This window comes from Priceomyces carsonii, assembly GCF_900007245.1.
Source record: "Priceomyces carsonii strain CBS4050 genome assembly, scaffold: Debaryomyces_carsonii_scaffold_3, whole genome shotgun sequence".
NCBI classification, from domain to species: Eukaryota; Fungi; Ascomycota; class Pichiomycetes; order Serinales; family Debaryomycetaceae; genus Priceomyces; species Priceomyces carsonii.
The window spans coordinates 612,992-631,230 of record NW_026946676.1 but is presented as its reverse complement, the minus strand read 5'-3'; the positions used below and the strand labels follow the sequence as shown (position 1 = coordinate 631,230).

The window sequence follows — 18,239 nt, the reverse complement described above, 5'->3', positions numbered from 1 at the left end:
GCTGGCAATTACTTCAGGAGAAATTTAAGGGACTTTTAGACTGAAGCTCTTGCATGTGTGATACCTAGTTCGCTATTGCCGATGGTTCGTAGGTATAGCAGTGTTTCGGCTGACTTTCAATCGAGGAATAAACGTTTGGAAGAAGGTAATTCAGGAGCGAAATCTTCCTGGAGGTGGTTTGATCTTGTAAAGTCAGCACCAGCAGTACAAAGTCTGGCTTCAAGGACAGAGAATACGAAAAAAAAGAGCAAGGAACTGGAAGAGAAAGAAACAATCGTAGGATGTTGCCACTGTTGCGGAATAGTATTGACCTACCCCAGCGACGCAGGAAAGTATAGGTGCTCAGTCTGTAATACAACAAACATGTTAGCAAGTCTCGAGTCAGTTCTGAAACTGCGCCTAGCTTCACAGAAGGGCGATGACTTTCCGCATGTTCTTTCTTACCGCTATGTAAAGAAGTTGGTTGATAACTGCCTTGATAACGCTAACACTTTGACAGAAGACGGTCAGCCGAAATCTACCCATGAAATATTTGAACCTCTCCTGAACTACCTATTAGGGGCATTTAAATCCATAGAATGCCTAAATAACTCTTTTAAAATTAACAAGCGCAGTACGCATCTTCATTATTCGAAATTCAATTTAAACAGAGAGGACATTAGAGCAACTTTTGAGCTACTATCTAAACTACCAACGAGACGGCCTCTATATTATTCTTTGACTAGTGCTTCGGAATCCTTAAAAAGAGTTTACATAACAAGCAATAGTCCTAAAGATTTGATATGGATATTAGTTTTATTTGAGATTCCCTTCCTCAGCCGAGCATTAGTTAATAACCATAATTCTATTGTGGATGACCCCGAAATAAAGAACTTATGTTATGATATATTGAAAAGATGCTTAGGGCTCATGGCTAACTTAGGTTGCACTGTTGCAGATAATTATATCACGAGCTGGTTCTCTTTATTGACAGGTGATGAATTTATACAGAAAGTCGATTTGATAAATTTGTATATCACTTTTCAATTAAAAAGGTATTATTATATTGCGAACAACCCAGAGTTGCTGAGAAGAAGGTCTACTAGTGCAGTGCCGTCGAGCTCCAACAGAGGACATCCTTCTGATAATGAATACATAGAAAGTCTTAGGATCAAAGATGAATTGCAGCTGGTACCTGAAGGGAGAAGTAGTATTTTCAACATACCCGTTGCTGAGAGCATTGGGACATCATTACCTCTGCGGACTAGTAGTAAGAAGAGAAATGACTCGAAGATTAAAGTCCACCAATATGGTGGTGATTGGCATATCAAATCTGCATCCATTGTTTTATTAGCATTTCTAAGAGCAAATTCCATAAGACATGAGAAAGTTCCAATTCACACATTTTATAATTCGTTAGTGGATTTCGTGAATATCAAAATGGATTTCGATTCATGGCAGAGCACTAAGAAAACTTCAAAGACTTCACCGGCAAAATCACAATCTAACGTTCCGGAAATACAGACCGTGATAGAGTATATTCATGGAGTCTCTCAGTTTGACTCCTCCTCATACTTCTTCTGTCTGTACCCATTTTTAGTTTCTCTCGGTGCTAAGATATCTGTCCTCGAATATGAAGCAAGGCGACAAATGGAAAGAAAAGCTGAGGAAGCATTTATCAACTCTTTAGATCGAAAGGTTGCTATTGATGTTTATTTCAAAGTGAAGGTTAGAAGAGACTTCATTGTTCAAGACTCTTTAAGGGCTATTCAATTGAACCAACAGAATTTGAAGAAGAGTTTGAGAGTACAATTTATAGACGAACCGGGGATTGACGCTGGTGGGTTGAAAAAGGAATGGTTTCTTCTACTTTCAAGGGCTCTTTTCAGTCCACAAGCAGGAATGTTATCGTGCATTGAAGGGTCTAATTTATTATGGTTCAATATCGTGCCTATTGATAATAGTGAAATGTACTATCTCTTTGGAGTTGTCTTAGGACTTGCGATATATAACTCTACGATTTTGGATTTGAACTTACCAATGGCCTTATACAAGTTACTTTTGGGGAAAACCGTTAATTTCGAGGACTACAAACAAATCTTTCCTGATTCTGCTTCGAATTTGAATAAGTTGAGAGATTTCGACGACGATACTTTGAGTGAATTGGATCTCACTTTCGAAGTTACTTATTCTAATCTTTTTGGAAGAAATTATACTCAAGAATTGATCCTGAACGGTTCCAATGTAACAGTCACGGCAGCCAATAGAGACAAATATATTGAGAGATATTCGCAATTTTTTTTGTGGGATGGAATCATTCGTCAGGCACTGACGTTTGTTAGAGGATTTAATAATGTAGTTGGTGGTAACGCTTTATCGCTATTTCTGCCAGAGGAGATAAACTTGTTAATATGTGGTAGCAGTGAGACAAGAATCGACATCGATATTCTCATGTCTGTTACGAAATATATAGGGTGGCCAAATAGGAACGAAGCCATCGCGTCTCCCCTAGTGCAATGGTTCTGGGAAATTTTGAGATCTGCTTCATTTAGCTACCATAAGAAGTTCTTGATATTTGTGACAGGATCTGATAGGGTGCCTGCCACTGGTTTGCAAAACTTAACTTTCAGACTTAGCAGAATAGGAAAGGACTCTAATAAGCTACCAATAGCTCATACCTGTTTTAATGAATTGGCATTATTCGATTATAGCTCGAAGCTGAAATTAACTACTAAATTGAATGTTGCAGTTTATGAAAGTTCAGGTTTTGGTATTAAGTAGCGTAGCATTTTATTATATTTTATTAAACATTTTGGTATCAAGTCGTGTATATGCGATTTTTTGGCGCAGCCAATAAAACAAATTCAAAATGAATTTTTCATTACATTTTATATAAAACACTAACTCAATAAAAGTACTACTGTTGACAAGCAAAAAAACTTGTGTAACTGAATATCTTACAACACATATACAAGTAAATGATGTTTCCAGCCGCATTAAGATCTATGAGAGTCGGAGGAGGATTAAAAGGTATGTTTCATCTATTGGAGAATTCTGCGAAATTCCGTGCTAAATGAGAGGATTAAGTAGTAATAGAATGTAGAGTAATTGGGAACTGCTACAACAAAAACTTAATTCTTCAGTTAGCGTGAGACAAAGCAGGGTGATATTATTTATTTGATCTATTAGACTAACATATATTTAGCTACTTCATTTAGAGCTTTATCCTCATCTACAAAGGCATTAACTACCTACCAACAACCTGATTATTCTAATTACTTGAATGAAAAGGGTAGTGATAAGAGTAGAAACTTCACTTATTTCATGGTCGGTTCCATGGGTTTGTTATCAGCCGCTGGTGCCAAATCGACCGTCGAAGCTTTCTTGTCATCCATGGCGGCATCTGCTGATGTCTTGGCTATGGCCAAAGTCGAAGTGAAGTTGGCTGCTATTCCAGAGGGTAAAAATGTGATTGTAAAATGGCAAGGTAAGCCCGTCTTCATCAGACATAGAACTGCAGATGAAATTGAGGAAGCCAACGAAGTTGATGTGAGTAAATTGAGAGATCCACAAACCGATGCTGAAAGAGTCAAGAAGCCAGAATGGTTAGTCATGTTGGGTATCTGTACTCATTTGGGTTGTGTTCCTATTGGTGAAGCTGGTGATTTTGGTGGATGGTTCTGTCCTTGCCACGGTTCTCACTATGATATATCTGGAAGAATTAGAAAGGGTCCAGCACCATTGAATTTGGAGATTCCTCATTATGATTTCACCGATGCCCTGACTTTATTAGTCGGTTAAGATCTTCTGTACAGCATATACTTCATGAATTTTATGGAAACAGAAAACTACAATCAAAATTGGAAAAATGACCTTTTAAACAGATAGAAATCATAGAGCTTATATCAAAGGGATTTGGCTCTTAATATTCACTAAGATGATCTCGGTATGTACTCCTTTTCCAAAAATTTATATATAAAGAGTAATAAACATATTTTTGACGAAAAGAATCTAACCGTAACTAGGTAAGATGTTTGGCTACAAATCAGGAAACTTATCTAACAAAGGCTTCAACTCGTCTGGTGTTTTTGTCCAGATATTGTTTTTGTTTATATGCTTATCCGTCTTTATCTTTTCGATGGTTAAATCTTCGATCAAGCCTTCTATGTCATCTTCTTTAAATAAGTCTTTGAAGTCTTTGATCAGATCCCGGAATTTTGATCCCAAATCTTTAGGTAAATTTCTAGGGTTATAGTCTTCGACGAATTTGAGTCTATAAAATACACTCCAGTGTAACGAGACGTTCTTAGGGAGTTTCCGGTGTCTTCCAAAATTGGGAATATAGACTCTTCTCCACTTGCCATCAGTATTTTCAATTTTATATCCAATTGGCAATAGTTCAATTAGCCACCAAAAAAGTGATGTCCAAAGGTACTCATCACACCTGGAATCAAAAAGCCTTATGGTAAATTTAGGTAAAGGTACTGGTGTCGTGGCCTCTGAATGTGTCAGAGGCTGAACTACGGGCAATTTTGGGCTCTTATCAATTCTTGGACCAATTTCAATTTGTTGTACAAGTTGCTGGAAATTTAATTTTCGATTTTTAGATCCTATCCTTAGCGTCTTTTTGATACGTTCTAATATACTTACTCTATAGTGCATCATTGGTTGTTCTCTCTTTGTAGAAAGTAAATCGTGATGACATGAAAATAGACTAGCTGTGACAGGATGTTTTTCATTGAATTCATGTATTGAGCCTTCTTTGAATTTTATTCCAAATTTGATGGCTTCCAGTAAGATCCACCGCAAGGGTATATCAGATAGATACTGCCCATTTAGATCCTTCGGCCAACCACCTCCGCAGTCGCTATGACTGCCACTAAAAAACAATTCAACAACATCTTCAGATGGTATACTTGGAAGTCTCGATTTTTTAACACTGTTAACAATATTAGATAGGAATTTACCGATACTAGAGAAAGAACTTTTCTTATTTTGATTAATTCTATTATGCGTTAATAGTGGCGAGTTACTATTAGTATCCAGGGAAGTTTCCATCTGATCACTTTCCATATCTTCACAATCTTCACAATCTTCGCAATCTAGATTGAAGAGGTTTGGAAAGTAACTGTATGGTTGAAACAAAACTTGCTTGTATTTTCCACGTCTTTCATCTATGCTTACTGCATGTCTCACATGCTCGACAATAGAACTTCTTATTGTGAATGGGAACAAACGATCCCTGAGTATCCCAACAGAGTTAACCGAGTCCCATAGTCCCATGAAATGAATATCAACGTCTTTTCTTGAAAAAGTTTCCTTAAATTGGTCGCTTAAAGATATCTCACTCCCTTGCTGAGCAGGTTGCCCAGCATACTCCCAATTAGAATATAACTCCCACGCTGTTGCCGTCATCTCTTCTAGGCCATTGTTTAATAGTCCAACTCGTTCAATCATTCCTGCTAAAACTCTACCTGTGAAACTTCCACGGCTGAGATAATTGTTAGTGGTGTTTTCATGCATATCTCAAATAGTATTACTTGCCTAAAACCTATGATATAAATCTTATCCCCTTTTTGATAGAACTTCATCAAGAATGTGTATGCTGCTAGAACGTGCCTTTCTAATGTGAATGCAAACATGGCATCAAATTTGTTACCTATTTTGCTAAGCTTAGATTGAAAGAAATTTGGTTCCCGAATATCTGTTGACTCTGCCTTGAATTTGGCCCCAACACCTGGTTGATAGTAACATAACTGTGTGGCCGTATCTTTGTCTAACATTCTAAATAGTTTTAGGACATTCGTGTAAGGTTTCAACCCAAATTCATTTTCGGTTCCATCCAAGCATAAAACCAAGTTTACAGAAGAGTCACTTCTCTCCCTATTAATGCTTGCTGGTTCGAAGTTTTTACCTTTGAATGATATGAGAGGTGATCTGATGTCAACAGAATCGATGAAATTCATTTTAGAATGTAAAGCTTTTAAGGATAGGTCTCCTTCTTTTGTGGTAATATTTCGTCATATATATGAAATCAAGCTGTCTGTTGCAAACTGATATTTCATAAGTAATGTGAACTTAATGGTTGTCAATGCAGTCTTATAACTTTTGCAGTCAGAACAAAATCGTGAATTGCTGCAAAGTTTTTAAGCTCGCACTCCTTCAAAAATGTTACAGAGTTTATACATAAAAATGACTTTGTGTTATTCTTAAATCAATCGTGTACCTAAATTTTAATAAGCTAACTGTCTATTTCATGACTAAGCAAGATGAATTGAAAGCCCCAGAATCGTATACCGACTAATACGTATTACCTCTATACGTCCTTGAAGTGTCTTGAAATGGATTTTTTCTTTCGTAATATTCTTTACTTTCATCGTCGACTTCAAGTGCAGGCTCATACATTCTCTGAGGTTGACTCCGTTGGAGAGGGGGTCCGTGGGCATACATATTAGGATTAGTATAATACATTTCTTCGTCACTCCTACGAGGTCGACGGGAGCCACATCCTGCGCAACAGCAACAGAATGCTTGAACACAAGTTACGCCCAGGACACAGCATCGGAAAATTGATGATAATATCCAAATTAGAAGCAATCCTGCTAAAACTATTCCAACAATAGCAATAATTTTACATGCACGGTTGTCCATGCAAGTATCCCAAGACTTGAAAGCGTCAGCAGTGGAAGTAACGTTTCCTGTGAATGACCTGGCCCATAGTTTAGGACATATATCTAAATTCTTTGGCACCAACATTTCTTTCGATTCTTTTTGTGTTTTAAGTGACTTGCAGCTGTTTAATCTCTCAATAAGCGAAACAGTCTGTTTTTATTGAATTTGAATTAAAGAAATATTAATGCAATTATTTTCAGTAGAAATATTGAGGGAGAGATTACATTGGTTTATTAATGTAAAACCCCATATATATTTGTTACAGATGCGGCGAAGTAACGCGACTTTTGTGATTAAATCAAGGCTGGGCATTTCTTTGTTTCAGCCTTGCTCGTATTAAATACAGGATAACGGATCTAATTTTAGAGTAAACGGTTCGGGCTATGTATATATGATGATCCCAAGACTCCTTAATTTCTGAATGGTCGTGACATGTCATTTAAAGTACTTAAACATGTCCAATAGGGGCGATGGTAATGATCTCCGAAACTTGATACTTCGCATTTCAATTTCAAGTTCTTATGGAGCAATGCTGGATTATCTGCAACCTTTATAAAAACCTGGTTAATTGATTGCATAAGATCAAAAGCCTCTTCAATTTCCAAGACTTGTAGAAAGCGGCATATCTCATCATTCGTATTAAATTCGACGAGGAGGTGGGCATCTGATTGAGGATGCAGCTTCAAAACCAATTTAAAATTCGTAGCTTTCAAAGTTCTATTGTAAGGTTTAACAAAAAAAGGACTATAAGGCAAGCAACCAACTATATATGCATCAACAGCGTATATCTTATCCTTCTTCTCGATAGCCACATCAAGCGGAAGCGATAATATTTGTTCCACCTTAACTTTGTTAATAAGAAAGCCATCTAGAGACTCCATATCAAGTTCCTGAGGGGACTTGGAGTCGCTACCGTGATTGTATTCTTTATCTTCAAGAAATGGTAATGAGGAACTCTGGCTTTCGATCTGAGCTTGACTTTGTGCAAATCGTTGACTGCATTGTGTTTGAGTGCTCACGGGTCCTTGGGTATCATCAACCGAAACATGCTGGTGGTATAGAAGATTCATACCATTGGGCACTTTCTGTAATTTTTTAGGTCTTTCAATTACATTATGCTTCTCGGAAAAACCATGTTTGTTATTATGTTCCAATATTTGTTTATCAGTCGTAACGTCAATATCCCCCTCTATTATACGAAGTATATCTGAGCTACCACAAACTCTTGCATATATGAACGGACTTGCCGTTTTCCTAAAATTCTCTAGTAACTTCGTTAATTTTCCGCGTTCCTTTGGGTTTGTTGACGGATATAGGTGATTTAAGTTCGTTGAGTTTATTATCGCTAAAGACGCGTAAGAGCTTTCCAATTTACCTTTGTAAGACTTCAACGTAAATGTGGCCCTTGCAAATACCCCCTTGTCCTCAAAATGACACTTATATTTATCAGTAAAATCAACATCTTGCCCCTTCAACCCAAATGACTTCTTTAGTTCACTACTCACTGAAGTAAACTTAAATGCTGAGACACTCATAGACATTAACTTTTCCACATCATAAACTCTTGAACCATCCTCCAAATAGTACTCTCTTGTAACTGCAGGTGATATCAAGTCAGTATAGGCTATTGCAGCATCTTTAACAGTAGTAAAATCCGTAAAAACGAGAAAACCTGGTCCACTTCTTTTCCAGGAAGGACTTCGAAATAGGGATAAACAATAAACTGGAAGGGAAACCTTAAAAAATTCTGGAGTTTCAACACCTACCTCTTCTGCCAGAGGTAGCTCAGATAGCGAATGTATATCCAAGCAATCCTCCATGCTTCATGCGGACTGTCAAGAAAGTACACTAATGATACTTTCTTTTTTTTTCACACCTAAACTAAGGGCACGCTATCGGTATTTTTTTTTTCTTTCATATATTTGGTTGTCTTAAACAAACTGAACAGAAGAAAAGTAACGGATGAACTGTAAGTGAGAACTAATGTGCAAATTCTAACTAAATTGATACTAAAACCATTAAGCTTATAAAAAGAACTCGAAGTTGGCGAAATCTGTCCGTAATCTGACGAAGGAAGAGTGTAGTAATTCCAGAGTTCCGACGAACGCCGAGGAATACTTGGAAAATGGCTCCATTGATGAAGAATCGGGTGACAGGTGGCTAGGGTCTGATCTCTCAAAAGCATTGAGATTTTATCAGAAGGCTTACGAATCTTACTTGCGATCAATAGCGGTGCAACCGACTAATAATCTTGATAGCTACTATAATGCATCGAGACTCTTGTTCCATGTCTATAATCAATATTCAACTTCAGAGGGTGTTGTACTAAGTGAATTGACAAACATTGATGAAACTATAAGAGGCGGGGAGAACTCCGTCCTTCAAGACTTGCCTAAAATTGTGGTAGCCCATGAACGAGCTTTAGAAGTAGCTACTCGCGACCACATCAGTCCACCAATTGATCTTTTGTTCAATTGTGTTCAAGTATACACTGAAGTTATTGAAAACGACAATGATAAATTAAGCTTTGACGAGATAATGCTGGTAGAATCTAAGGCTCAAAATTTGCTAGAACACTTGCTAACTAAGCAGGTCGAAGAACTACAAAATTTTATCCGTGAACTTCAGAATATTGATGACAGGCCTACTATATTGGAAGACACAAATGTAACGAAAGGGGAAATGGGAGATTCGAGGGAAGAAGAATACATGAGCGAGGAAGTATTGCAGCCACCAGATATTTTAGAATCTGTGATTACTGCTTATAAGTTAATAAACTCAATATTGGAGCATGTTTCAACTTCTGATCAAATTCGTATCACATTGGAACAAACAGATCAATTTTTACGAACGTGTGATAAAATTGCTGTCGATATAAAGGAGAATTTTGACACCCTGAGCAACAAGCATGCCGAAATGTTATCATCAATAACTGATGATCAAAATGCCGAACTCGAAATCCAGATGAGGTACAGGAAAGGCTTGCTTTTATCTAGCTTGGATGACATATTAAATTTGTGGAAACAAGCCGAGCTATCTAATACTTGTGAAAGGTACATGACAGCTGCAGACAATATACAAAATTTTATAGATAGGAATGATTTGAGCTTAGAAACAGCTCATATAAGCCAGCAGTCAGCAAGTGTGTTCTGGAGGGCGCTTTCAGAGATGTCGAGGAACTTTAAGGCTGCTCAAGATTTATTAAATGAAAATTTAGCTCACGTCCAGAAGTTCCCAAGTGGGAAAGCAGAAGGCCAAGGTGAATTGATTCTGAAGGTCAGTAGTATTTTGATCGCTAGGGCTGACGTTGACCTACAAAGAAGTATGATTGACTCTTATGAGCCCTCTTTGAAGAACAAGAAAGTGTTAATGCAGAATTGTAAGACTTTATTGATAAACGCGATGAAGATATCTAATACTCCAGGTGGCTTGAGAGAAAGAGCAAGCGAAAAGTTGAAGAGAGACCAGACAAAGAAGGATGCAGTTTTAAGAATGTGTTTGTTGGAAAACAAGAAGACAGAAACAGAGCTTGACGAAATACTAGGTAGAGACTTTTGGAAAAGGGAATTACCAACCCTACTCGGTTTAGACTACTACGCAAAGTTATATAAATCATAATTGATTGTAGTATGATAATTTAATTAATGTACATTATTGGGAAGCTATAAATATTCGTTTAATAAATAAGAAAGGAAATCGTTAATAGAGCAGACGTTTTCAACTCATCCGGCTAATCTCGTCATATCACTGGAATATCAGTAATATTATTAACGATAAAAGCAGCATCTGCATAGTCCCCAGGAGGGTCAGTAGCAGTAGTAGCAGCAAAAATTGAGCTGTCAATAAACTGTAATGATATCGAATGAGTTCTGCAACTGTTGACAAGGACTTGTATCAAATTCACTTTCAACGTGTATAGAATAAAAATAAACTTCATCACAAGTCAAGTTAAGAAGATAGTCGGCTTATCTCCCAACAGTGTAATATATCTAAGAATGTAAAAGACCACAATTTGACGTCTCCGATGTTATATCATAGATGGCTTAAAGATGGATTCATATAAGTATAAACCACGTTTAAAAAGTCGAGAGGTGCAAAATTTAGGTCATATAAATTCCTGCTGACAAAGAGGTCGTCCTTTCTTTAAATAGAGTAAACACCGATAAACTGCCTAAAAGGGTAATTCCCGATAAAATGGAATAAAAATTGGAATACACTATATACAGCTATGTGGTATTACAAGATCTACCTAATAAGTTTATCAAAAGCAGGAATCAAAGTTTGAGCTAAGGCAAACGAAAAAACTAATTTTGGGCCAGTTGTCAACAACTTAGGAGTTAAACCCTTGAAAAAGGATGTTATCCCTTCGTTTTTAGCCATATTCTTTAAAATTGTAAAACCCGATTCCGGATTGTCGAAGTTCCTGTTTTGAATCCTTGTTTTGATCACATCAAGAGGAGCAGACACAATTAATGAAGCAGAGGCACCGAAGATCGAAGTGATAAAATTTTGAGTCCATGTTGCTGTAGAATAATCCTTCAAACCAAAGATGTATTCCTTTGCAAATGAATTACCTCCAAACAATGCAAATGATCCAGGTGCATTTCTAGCCGCAGTCCAGCCCCAACCTCTATACAAACCAAAGCCTTCATCTCTCAACACTTTAATGAAACCTCTACCACGAAAAGATTCAGGATTAGTTTGACGCTTGATTTTTAAAACATCCAACGGTAATAAAACAACCTCCCCAATACCAATCAAAGATCCTGCACTAGCAGATAACAAGGCCTTACCAGTTTTAGGACCAAACCAAGCCTCGTAATTGTCTCTGAAATTCTTAGTTAAGAACTCATTTGCAAACGGTTGACCTCCATACTTGTAGACTCTTTGCAAAATTTTGTAGCATGCGGCATAACCCAATCCTGGAAACAAGGTGAATAACCTAGATGATAATGCTTTTGATGCGTGCTCTCTAAAGATAACCGTGTTTAATTGGCTAGCAGATGTAATCTTTCCTTGGTTTGACATCAATCTCTTGGTAATGGTATCCACCGGGTGAAAGACGGCGATCTCACATATCCCTGCACTTGCAGATCCAAATACTCTGGCTGCTCCAGACTGTTTAGTATCCGTGTGAGCTGGTGACATCTTCTATTCTTTCTTTGGCTCTATATGTTCACCTGGATCTATCGTCCAAAATGAGGTTGATTCATGAGGATTCAAAAATTTTCACACCGCGCTAAAAAGGAGAATTTCACGTGGACTACCAAATTGGGATCGTTCAAATTTTCAACTATCAAATACTTTACAATCTTGATAATAAAGAACAAGAAAATTTCGATTCATAAGACAGGAAAATCCACGCACAATCAACTTTGTTTGTCGAGAAAATAGTTGGGGTTATTGTCACAGACTATCAGCGCAAGTATGGTATCAGATTCAGCTATAGTTGAAGACTATGCTCTTAGCTTAAATGAGTTGACTTTCAACTCCCGTCCGATAATCGAAAACTTGACTACAATAGCGCAAGAAAATACCAATGTTGCAGATGGAATAATGAATGCCATAACTACAAGAATTCTTAAATGTATCCCTGAACACAAATTGTTTGCTTTATATTTATTGGACTCAGTTTGTAAATATGGCGGCGAGCCTTATAATATCTTGGTTGGGGACGATATTTTTAAGTTATTTAGTCATGTATTTATGTTAGTTAATGAACAGACAAGACAAAAACTTATCAAAATCTTTGAGATCTGGAAAATCACAAAAAGCAAGGGCTCTGATAGTCCCTTGTTTCCTAAAAGTCAATTGGATAAGATACAAAATTTCTTAAATCAGGCAGGTTACTCAAATAATACTAATAACTTGACCAAAATATCGTTGATTGATGACATAAACACTTTGATCCCAATATTTCAGAAAAAACTTGTTCATAGCAATGATCCTAAGCTTAAAGATCGATTTAAAGCATTAAACCAACTAAGAGACCTATTAATAAGCCAGCCCATGAGAGCTAATGAATTACAAGCTGTTCAACAGCAACTAAATGCTATAAAGCAACAGGAGCTAAACAATAATACGATAGTACCGTCTTCTGTTGCAGCACCTAGTCCAGTACATTTACCCCCTATACCACCTAAACCCGTCAGTAATAAAGCTAATGAGGTGTTCCCGATTTTGATTGCATCCGGATTGGTTAAGGTAGATCAATCTTTGATAGCTGGTTCCAGGCCTACATATGAACTAGTTTTCCCGAAAGTCAAATTTGAGCCGCCAAGTAATCAGCTACCTTCTACGAACGATTTACAAGATATTTTAGTTAATTCTACCCTAATTAATAATGGAATCCCACGGTCCGCTTATGAACAAAGTAAAGTCGAAGAATTGGCAAAAATACAGGTTCAAAGCAGCAAGGATCTTCAGTCTTTTGTTAGTAACAATGTACCTGCTAGCTCGCTTTCTTTATTATATGATAAAAAACCTTCTAAATGTGGCATATGTGGTAAGAGATTCACAACAGATGAAATGGGTGCCACAAGGAAGAGATTGCATTTAGACTGGCACTTTAGGGTTAATAAAAAATTATCTAGCAATTCCTCTAATGTTCAAGCAAGAAATTGGTACTTGGATGATTACGATTGGGTGAAGTTCAAAGATGAGAATCTCTTGGAATATTCAACAACCGTATCCAAGAATACAGGTCAGGATTCGATAGCTAAACAAACCGAAAATAGTCCTAGGCCATATGTTATCGTATCATCTTCTGAAACAAACATGGTAAATCAATGTCAAATTTGTCGTGAACAAGTTAAGGCTACTTACAATGATGAACTTGGGGAGTGGTGCTGGCTTGATTGTATTAGAGCTCCTGGAGAAAATAAAAATAGTCGTAAAATTTTCCACGCTAGTTGCTTTAATGAAGCTAATAGGAAGAGAAGCGCTGATAATGACTTACATTCGTCCCTCAAGAGGGAAAAAACATAATTACAAGATTGAATAAATAGTAAATACATGTAAGGAACTTTTCTTTCACTATATACTACTTTTGTCCTAAACACTTCAAGATGTCATCCCAGACTTTTGCGGGCTTCTGAGAAGCATCAACACCGCTCCAAATACCTGTTTTTTGATAGTACTGAACAATGGGTTCTGTCTGTTTGTGATACGTGACCAATCTCTTCTTCAATGCGTCCTCATTGTCGTCGGATCTTTGCACCAATGGCTCACCAGTCACATCATCTATCATATCCTTCTTTGGAGGATTAAAGAGCTTGTGGTATGATCTTCCTGAAGCTGGGTGAACTAATCTGCCGGTGATCCTGGCAACGAGGAGCTCATCATCGATTTTGAGCTCAACAGCATTCTCCAAAGGAGTTTTTCTTTCCTCCAACATGGAGTCTAATTTTTCAGCTTGAGGAATGGTTCTTGGGAAACCATCCAAAATGAAACCGCTCTTACATTCCTTGTTGTTTTCCAATTCTGATTGAATCATACCAATCATTATCTCATCGGAAACTAGACCACCTTGGTCCATAATCTTCTTAGCTTCAGTTCCAAGCTTTGTCTTGGCTGCGACTTGTGCTCTCAACATGTCACCAGTAGCCAAGTGACAAGCACAGAACTTTTCCTTCAAGTTGGGCGCTTGAGTTCCTTTTCCAGCACCTGGAGGACCAATCAAGACCATTCTGATGGATTTAGGAACAGACGGCACAATCCCTGCCTTTTCTTCCAAGTACACAATCCTGTCCTGTAACTTCTTGACGGTAGCCTTAATATCTTCCATTGACATGATAAGTGAAGTGATACTATTAATCCGAGATGGGTTGATAATATATCAATGCTAAATGTGAATCAACTTTACTAAGTTGGCTAAATAATCAAGTGTTTCTAGTCCCCAGACTTCGTCGTTGGATCGCGCACCCAAATCGCCCATTTTGAGTGGACGACTGTTAAGAAATTTTGGGTACCCAGTGCCGAAAACGTGACTAGGCACTTGATGTCGCTAATCTCCATGTTATTCTCCCGTGATGTGTCACGTGCTTCAATTGATCGCTATCTTTTTTTTGCACCTTTTTTGCTTGCCGAGCTTCAATACTTTTTTATCACATGCTCCACTTGTTGCAACATGAAGGCTTCTGAAGAAACTAGCTTGAGAGGGGTGGATCCCCATTTCAAACATGAAGGATTTAGAGCTCCATAAAACTGATGTTGAATCCAAATTCAAAGGTAATCGTTTGAAGTCTATAAAAGATTGGCGAAATTGAAACCAAAAGATTGAGATAACTCAACAACCGAAAAACTTAAATATGAAAATGATTCTGTTTGATGGATTGGGAAAGCTTCTTTCACTTCCTTTTCTCTTGTTGGTCACTTTAATTAAGTTTTACTTAGGCACAATAACATACAGAAAACTCTCTAACAGTTTATTACAATGTTTGAAAATGACGACTTTCAGGCTTGCTTTATCACTTGACGTGAGCGACTCCTACTACGTGTCTCCATTTTCAACTAAATTTTTAATCTCAAGTGTCGGATTGCGATTCCGAGCTTTAACTTCGAAGCTTCCTGGCTACGGAAAGAGATATGACAGAAATAGCATTTGGTTGGTGAGGCAATCACGTAGATCTCCCAGCGACCCAATAATCATATACATCCATGGAGGAGGCTTCTTTTTGGAGACCCAGCCCCAACAACTTGAATCAGTGTTGAGTATTTACAGCTTGCTTGAACCTTCTAAACGGGAGAAACTTTCTGTCCTCGTGCTTGATTATAAACTTGCAAGCGCAGGCCATACATTTCCAGTTCAAATGACCCAGTTGCATGAGACGTATTCGAAATTAACTGGAGAAGATGGCAACAGCAACATCATATTAATGGGTGATTCTGCAGGAGGTAATCTCTCTATTTGTTATTTACAGTATTTGAAGAGCTTGTCTGCGCCAAAGGAACGTTATCCAACAAAATTAGTCCTTGTGAGCCCTTGGGTTAATATTACTCCAAATAGTGATCAGAATGTTCCTGGACGCTCATTTTATGACAGTGATTCATTCGACATGATTAGATTCAAAAGCTTTGAAACAGAACATAAGAAACATCAAATTATTGGCAGCTGTAAAGAGACAGATGTCAAAGTATCTCCGCTAACCTCTGGGAAGAGATTAAAGGATGACTGGGTACATATTCCTACCTTGAATTTGCCAGAATATGATGTAATTCTTATTTGCGGGGAGGATGAAAGCTTCAGAGATGATATTTTGGAGTTTGCTGAATTAGCTCTCGAGGTACCTTACTATTCTACTTATCACTATGGGGACTCAGACAACAAAATAAGTAAGAAAATGGAATACCATAGAGTCAACAATCCTAAGCATTGCAATTTTTCATTATTTGTGGAACCTTGGGGTGTTCATGACGCCTCAATGTTCTTTGAAAATCATTTGTTAAGTAAAGTCAAAGCAAAGAAGGTTAAAAGTTTAGAAGATGTAGACAAAACGGAGTTCTTTGGTTTGTATAGAATTATCGAATTTTTGAACAAGACTCTTTGAAATATTATTTATATGTTCATATATTAAACATCTATACCATAAATGCAAAAAAAAATTTAGTGTTGAAATGTATGAATTTCTGGGACATGTTCTACTTTTACCATTGGTCTATAATCAGATTTCCACATCTGTGAGTTAACCCATTTATAACATTTCTTGAAGTCTCTTGGGACTTTGACTTGTCCCCCGTCTGGACTCTGCTCATGCTCAACTCTTGCAGTGCCTTCTTTCAAAGCTTGTAAGATAACAGCAGTCGCGACCTTACCACTCACAGTATGAATATCTTCCAACTCCGGTAACAAGCCATTCTTAGGGCTCGCCATCTTGGGCGATAATTCTGCTAGCTGATCGACAGCTGCAGAAACCATAGTATCGGTGATGGTAGAACATCTTGAAAGAACTGCACCCAAGCCAATTCCAGGAAAACTGAAACAGTTATTATTTTCAGAAATAATGTAGCCATCAACCGGTTCGAAAGGAGATCCTGTGGCCACTAAAGCATTGTTATCAGTCCATTTCATTAAATCATCCGGGAACGCCTCGTGTAATCTAGTCGGATTGGATAATGGAAATATAATCGGTTGACGATTATGTTTGTACATCTCCTTTACCACTTCTTCGGTGAATGAGCCGGGCCTTGTGGAACAACCAACTAAAATAGTTGGTTTTACTTTTCTAACGACCTCAAGTAAACTCTTGGTATTTATTCCTTTCCAATCAGCATCGTCGTCTGCGTACACTTTTTGTGCAGCAGAAGCATCATCGAAAGACTTCAATATTAAGCCAAAGCGATCCATTGCATGAATTGAATTTCTTGCATCCTCAGGTTTGACTCCATGAGCAACCATATGATTGACAATTTGATCAGCAATACCCATTCCTGCAGAACCTGCACCGTAAATAAGAACCTTTATGTCTTTCAAGTCTCTATTTGAATACTTTAACGCAGCAGTGATAGAAGCCATAACTACTGCACCCGTACCCTGAATATCATCGTTGAAACAAGGTAAAAAGTTTTGATATTTATTCAAAATTTCTCTACCAGTGCTAACTCCAAAATCTTCAAAGTGTAAGATGGCACTGGGAAATCTTTTCTTGATTGCATGTACAACTTTATCCACAAAATCATAGTATTTTTCGCCTCTGACCCTGTGCATTTTGTTTCCCATATATAATTCATCAGTCAAAAGAACTTCATTATTGGTTCCAACATCTAAGCCTATGGGTAAGACTCTACCTGGATGTACTCCAGCACACAATGTCATCAAACCCAATTTTGCAATTGCGATCCTAACTCCTCCCACTCCTTGGTCACCTATTCCCAAAATACCTTCACCATCAGACATGACAATGTAGTCGATATCTTTATTCTCACCGTAAGCTGATAGTCTTTCATCAATTGTATCAGGATGATTTATGTCTAAGTAGCAGCCTTCGGGTCTTCTAAATCTCTCTGAGTAAGAAGCAATAGCATCACCTTCGGTTGGGGTATAAATGATAGGAAGCATTTCCCTGATATGGCGACGGACCATCTCATAATACAAAACTTTATTCTGATTTCTCATTGATGTACAAAAATCGTTCCTAGCTAAAGGCGTTTTTAAATATCTAAATTGCTGATAAGCTCTTTCAACTTGTTCATCTAAGGAGTTCACCCTAGATGGAAGTAATCCCACGAGTTCAAAAACTTTTCTTTCTTCATGCGTAAATGCAGATCCCTTATTGAACAACGAAGACTGTAATAAAGAAAATCCTGTTAAGTTGCACTCAATTGGACCATCATTTGCCAATCTCGTAGTCTTTGGTTTTAAAGCTGCTATTGCTGCCTTTATACCAACCGGAGTTTTAATGGTTTGAGTGGAAATCGAAGGACCGCCTGAGTTCCAACGAACTTGATTGAAATTTTTTCCAGAAGCCTTAAATGATCTTAACATTTTAATGAAAATTAATCGAATTCAACTCTACGGTTCACTGATCTAATTGTAAGATTTTTATGTTCCTATCAATTGCTAAAGGAATCTTAAATTGCTTTTAATATAT

General features: G+C 37.5%; 12 protein-coding genes across 12 annotated transcripts; 5 read left to right on the top strand and 7 right to left on the bottom strand.

Moving 5' to 3' along the window:
* Positions 1-81: 81 nt before the first annotated feature.
* Positions 82-2,760, top strand: PRCAT00002849001 (putative E3 ubiquitin-protein ligase; the record flags this gene model as incomplete). Its single annotated transcript, XM_062952735.1, has 1 exon — positions 82-2,760. One exon carries the CDS (start codon positions 82-84, stop codon positions 2,758-2,760), a length of 2,679 nt encoding a protein of 892 aa, XP_062809608.1.
* Positions 2,761-2,960: 200 nt separating this feature from the next.
* RIP1 (ubiquinol--cytochrome-c reductase catalytic subunit) lies at positions 2,961-3,780 on the top strand (the record flags this gene model as incomplete). Its single annotated transcript, XM_062952734.1, has 2 exons — positions 2,961-3,009; positions 3,185-3,780. 2 exons carry the CDS (start codon positions 2,961-2,963, stop codon positions 3,778-3,780), a joined length of 645 nt encoding a protein of 214 aa, XP_062809607.1.
* A 237-nt stretch (positions 3,781-4,017) lies between these two features.
* On the bottom strand, positions 4,018-5,436 carry PRCAT00002846001 (T6SS phospholipase effector Tle1-like catalytic domain-containing protein; the record flags this gene model as incomplete). The annotated part of the gene is made up of 1 exon (XM_062952733.1): positions 4,018-5,436. The coding sequence occupies one exon, from the start codon at positions 5,434-5,436 to the stop codon at positions 4,018-4,020; it is 1,419 nt and encodes a 472-aa protein (XP_062809606.1).
* A 5-nt stretch (positions 5,437-5,441) lies between these two features.
* Positions 5,442-5,945, bottom strand: PRCAT00002845001 (T6SS phospholipase effector Tle1-like catalytic domain-containing protein; the record flags this gene model as incomplete). The annotated part of the gene is made up of 1 exon (XM_062952731.1): positions 5,442-5,945. The coding sequence occupies one exon, from the start codon at positions 5,943-5,945 to the stop codon at positions 5,442-5,444; it is 504 nt and encodes a 167-aa protein (XP_062809605.1).
* Positions 5,946-6,279: 334 nt separating this feature from the next.
* PRCAT00002844001 (uncharacterized protein) lies at positions 6,280-6,735 on the bottom strand (the record flags this gene model as incomplete). Its single annotated transcript, XM_062952730.1, has 1 exon — positions 6,280-6,735. One exon carries the CDS (start codon positions 6,733-6,735, stop codon positions 6,280-6,282), a length of 456 nt encoding a protein of 151 aa, XP_062809604.1.
* A 1,734-nt stretch (positions 6,736-8,469) lies between these two features.
* Positions 8,470-10,269, top strand: PRCAT00002842001 (uncharacterized protein; the record flags this gene model as incomplete). The annotated part of the gene is made up of 2 exons (XM_062952729.1): positions 8,470-8,494; positions 8,675-10,269. 2 exons carry the CDS (start codon positions 8,470-8,472, stop codon positions 10,267-10,269), a joined length of 1,620 nt encoding a protein of 539 aa, XP_062809603.1.
* Positions 10,270-10,390: 121 nt separating this feature from the next.
* Positions 10,391-10,588, bottom strand: PRCAT00002841001 (uncharacterized protein; the record flags this gene model as incomplete). The annotated part of the gene is made up of 1 exon (XM_062952728.1): positions 10,391-10,588. The coding sequence occupies one exon, from the start codon at positions 10,586-10,588 to the stop codon at positions 10,391-10,393; it is 198 nt and encodes a 65-aa protein (XP_062809602.1).
* A 308-nt stretch (positions 10,589-10,896) lies between these two features.
* On the bottom strand, positions 10,897-11,799 carry YHM1 (Yhm1p; the record flags this gene model as incomplete). The annotated part of the gene is made up of 1 exon (XM_062952727.1): positions 10,897-11,799. One exon carries the CDS (start codon positions 11,797-11,799, stop codon positions 10,897-10,899), a length of 903 nt encoding a protein of 300 aa, XP_062809601.1.
* A 279-nt stretch (positions 11,800-12,078) lies between these two features.
* PRCAT00002839001 (uncharacterized protein) lies at positions 12,079-13,638 on the top strand (the record flags this gene model as incomplete). The annotated part of the gene is made up of 1 exon (XM_062952726.1): positions 12,079-13,638. The coding sequence occupies one exon, from the start codon at positions 12,079-12,081 to the stop codon at positions 13,636-13,638; it is 1,560 nt and encodes a 519-aa protein (XP_062809600.1).
* Positions 13,639-13,693: 55 nt separating this feature from the next.
* Positions 13,694-14,443, bottom strand: ADK1 (adenylate kinase; the record flags this gene model as incomplete). Its single annotated transcript, XM_062952725.1, has 1 exon — positions 13,694-14,443. One exon carries the CDS (start codon positions 14,441-14,443, stop codon positions 13,694-13,696), a length of 750 nt encoding a protein of 249 aa, XP_062809599.1.
* A 517-nt stretch (positions 14,444-14,960) lies between these two features.
* On the top strand, positions 14,961-16,199 carry PRCAT00002837001 (uncharacterized protein; the record flags this gene model as incomplete). Its single annotated transcript, XM_062952724.1, has 1 exon — positions 14,961-16,199. The coding sequence occupies one exon, from the start codon at positions 14,961-14,963 to the stop codon at positions 16,197-16,199; it is 1,239 nt and encodes a 412-aa protein (XP_062809598.1).
* A 56-nt stretch (positions 16,200-16,255) lies between these two features.
* Positions 16,256-18,133, bottom strand: MAE1 (malate dehydrogenase (oxaloacetate-decarboxylating); the record flags this gene model as incomplete). The annotated part of the gene is made up of 1 exon (XM_062952723.1): positions 16,256-18,133. One exon carries the CDS (start codon positions 18,131-18,133, stop codon positions 16,256-16,258), a length of 1,878 nt encoding a protein of 625 aa, XP_062809597.1.
* Between the last annotated feature and the right edge of the window lie 106 nt (positions 18,134-18,239).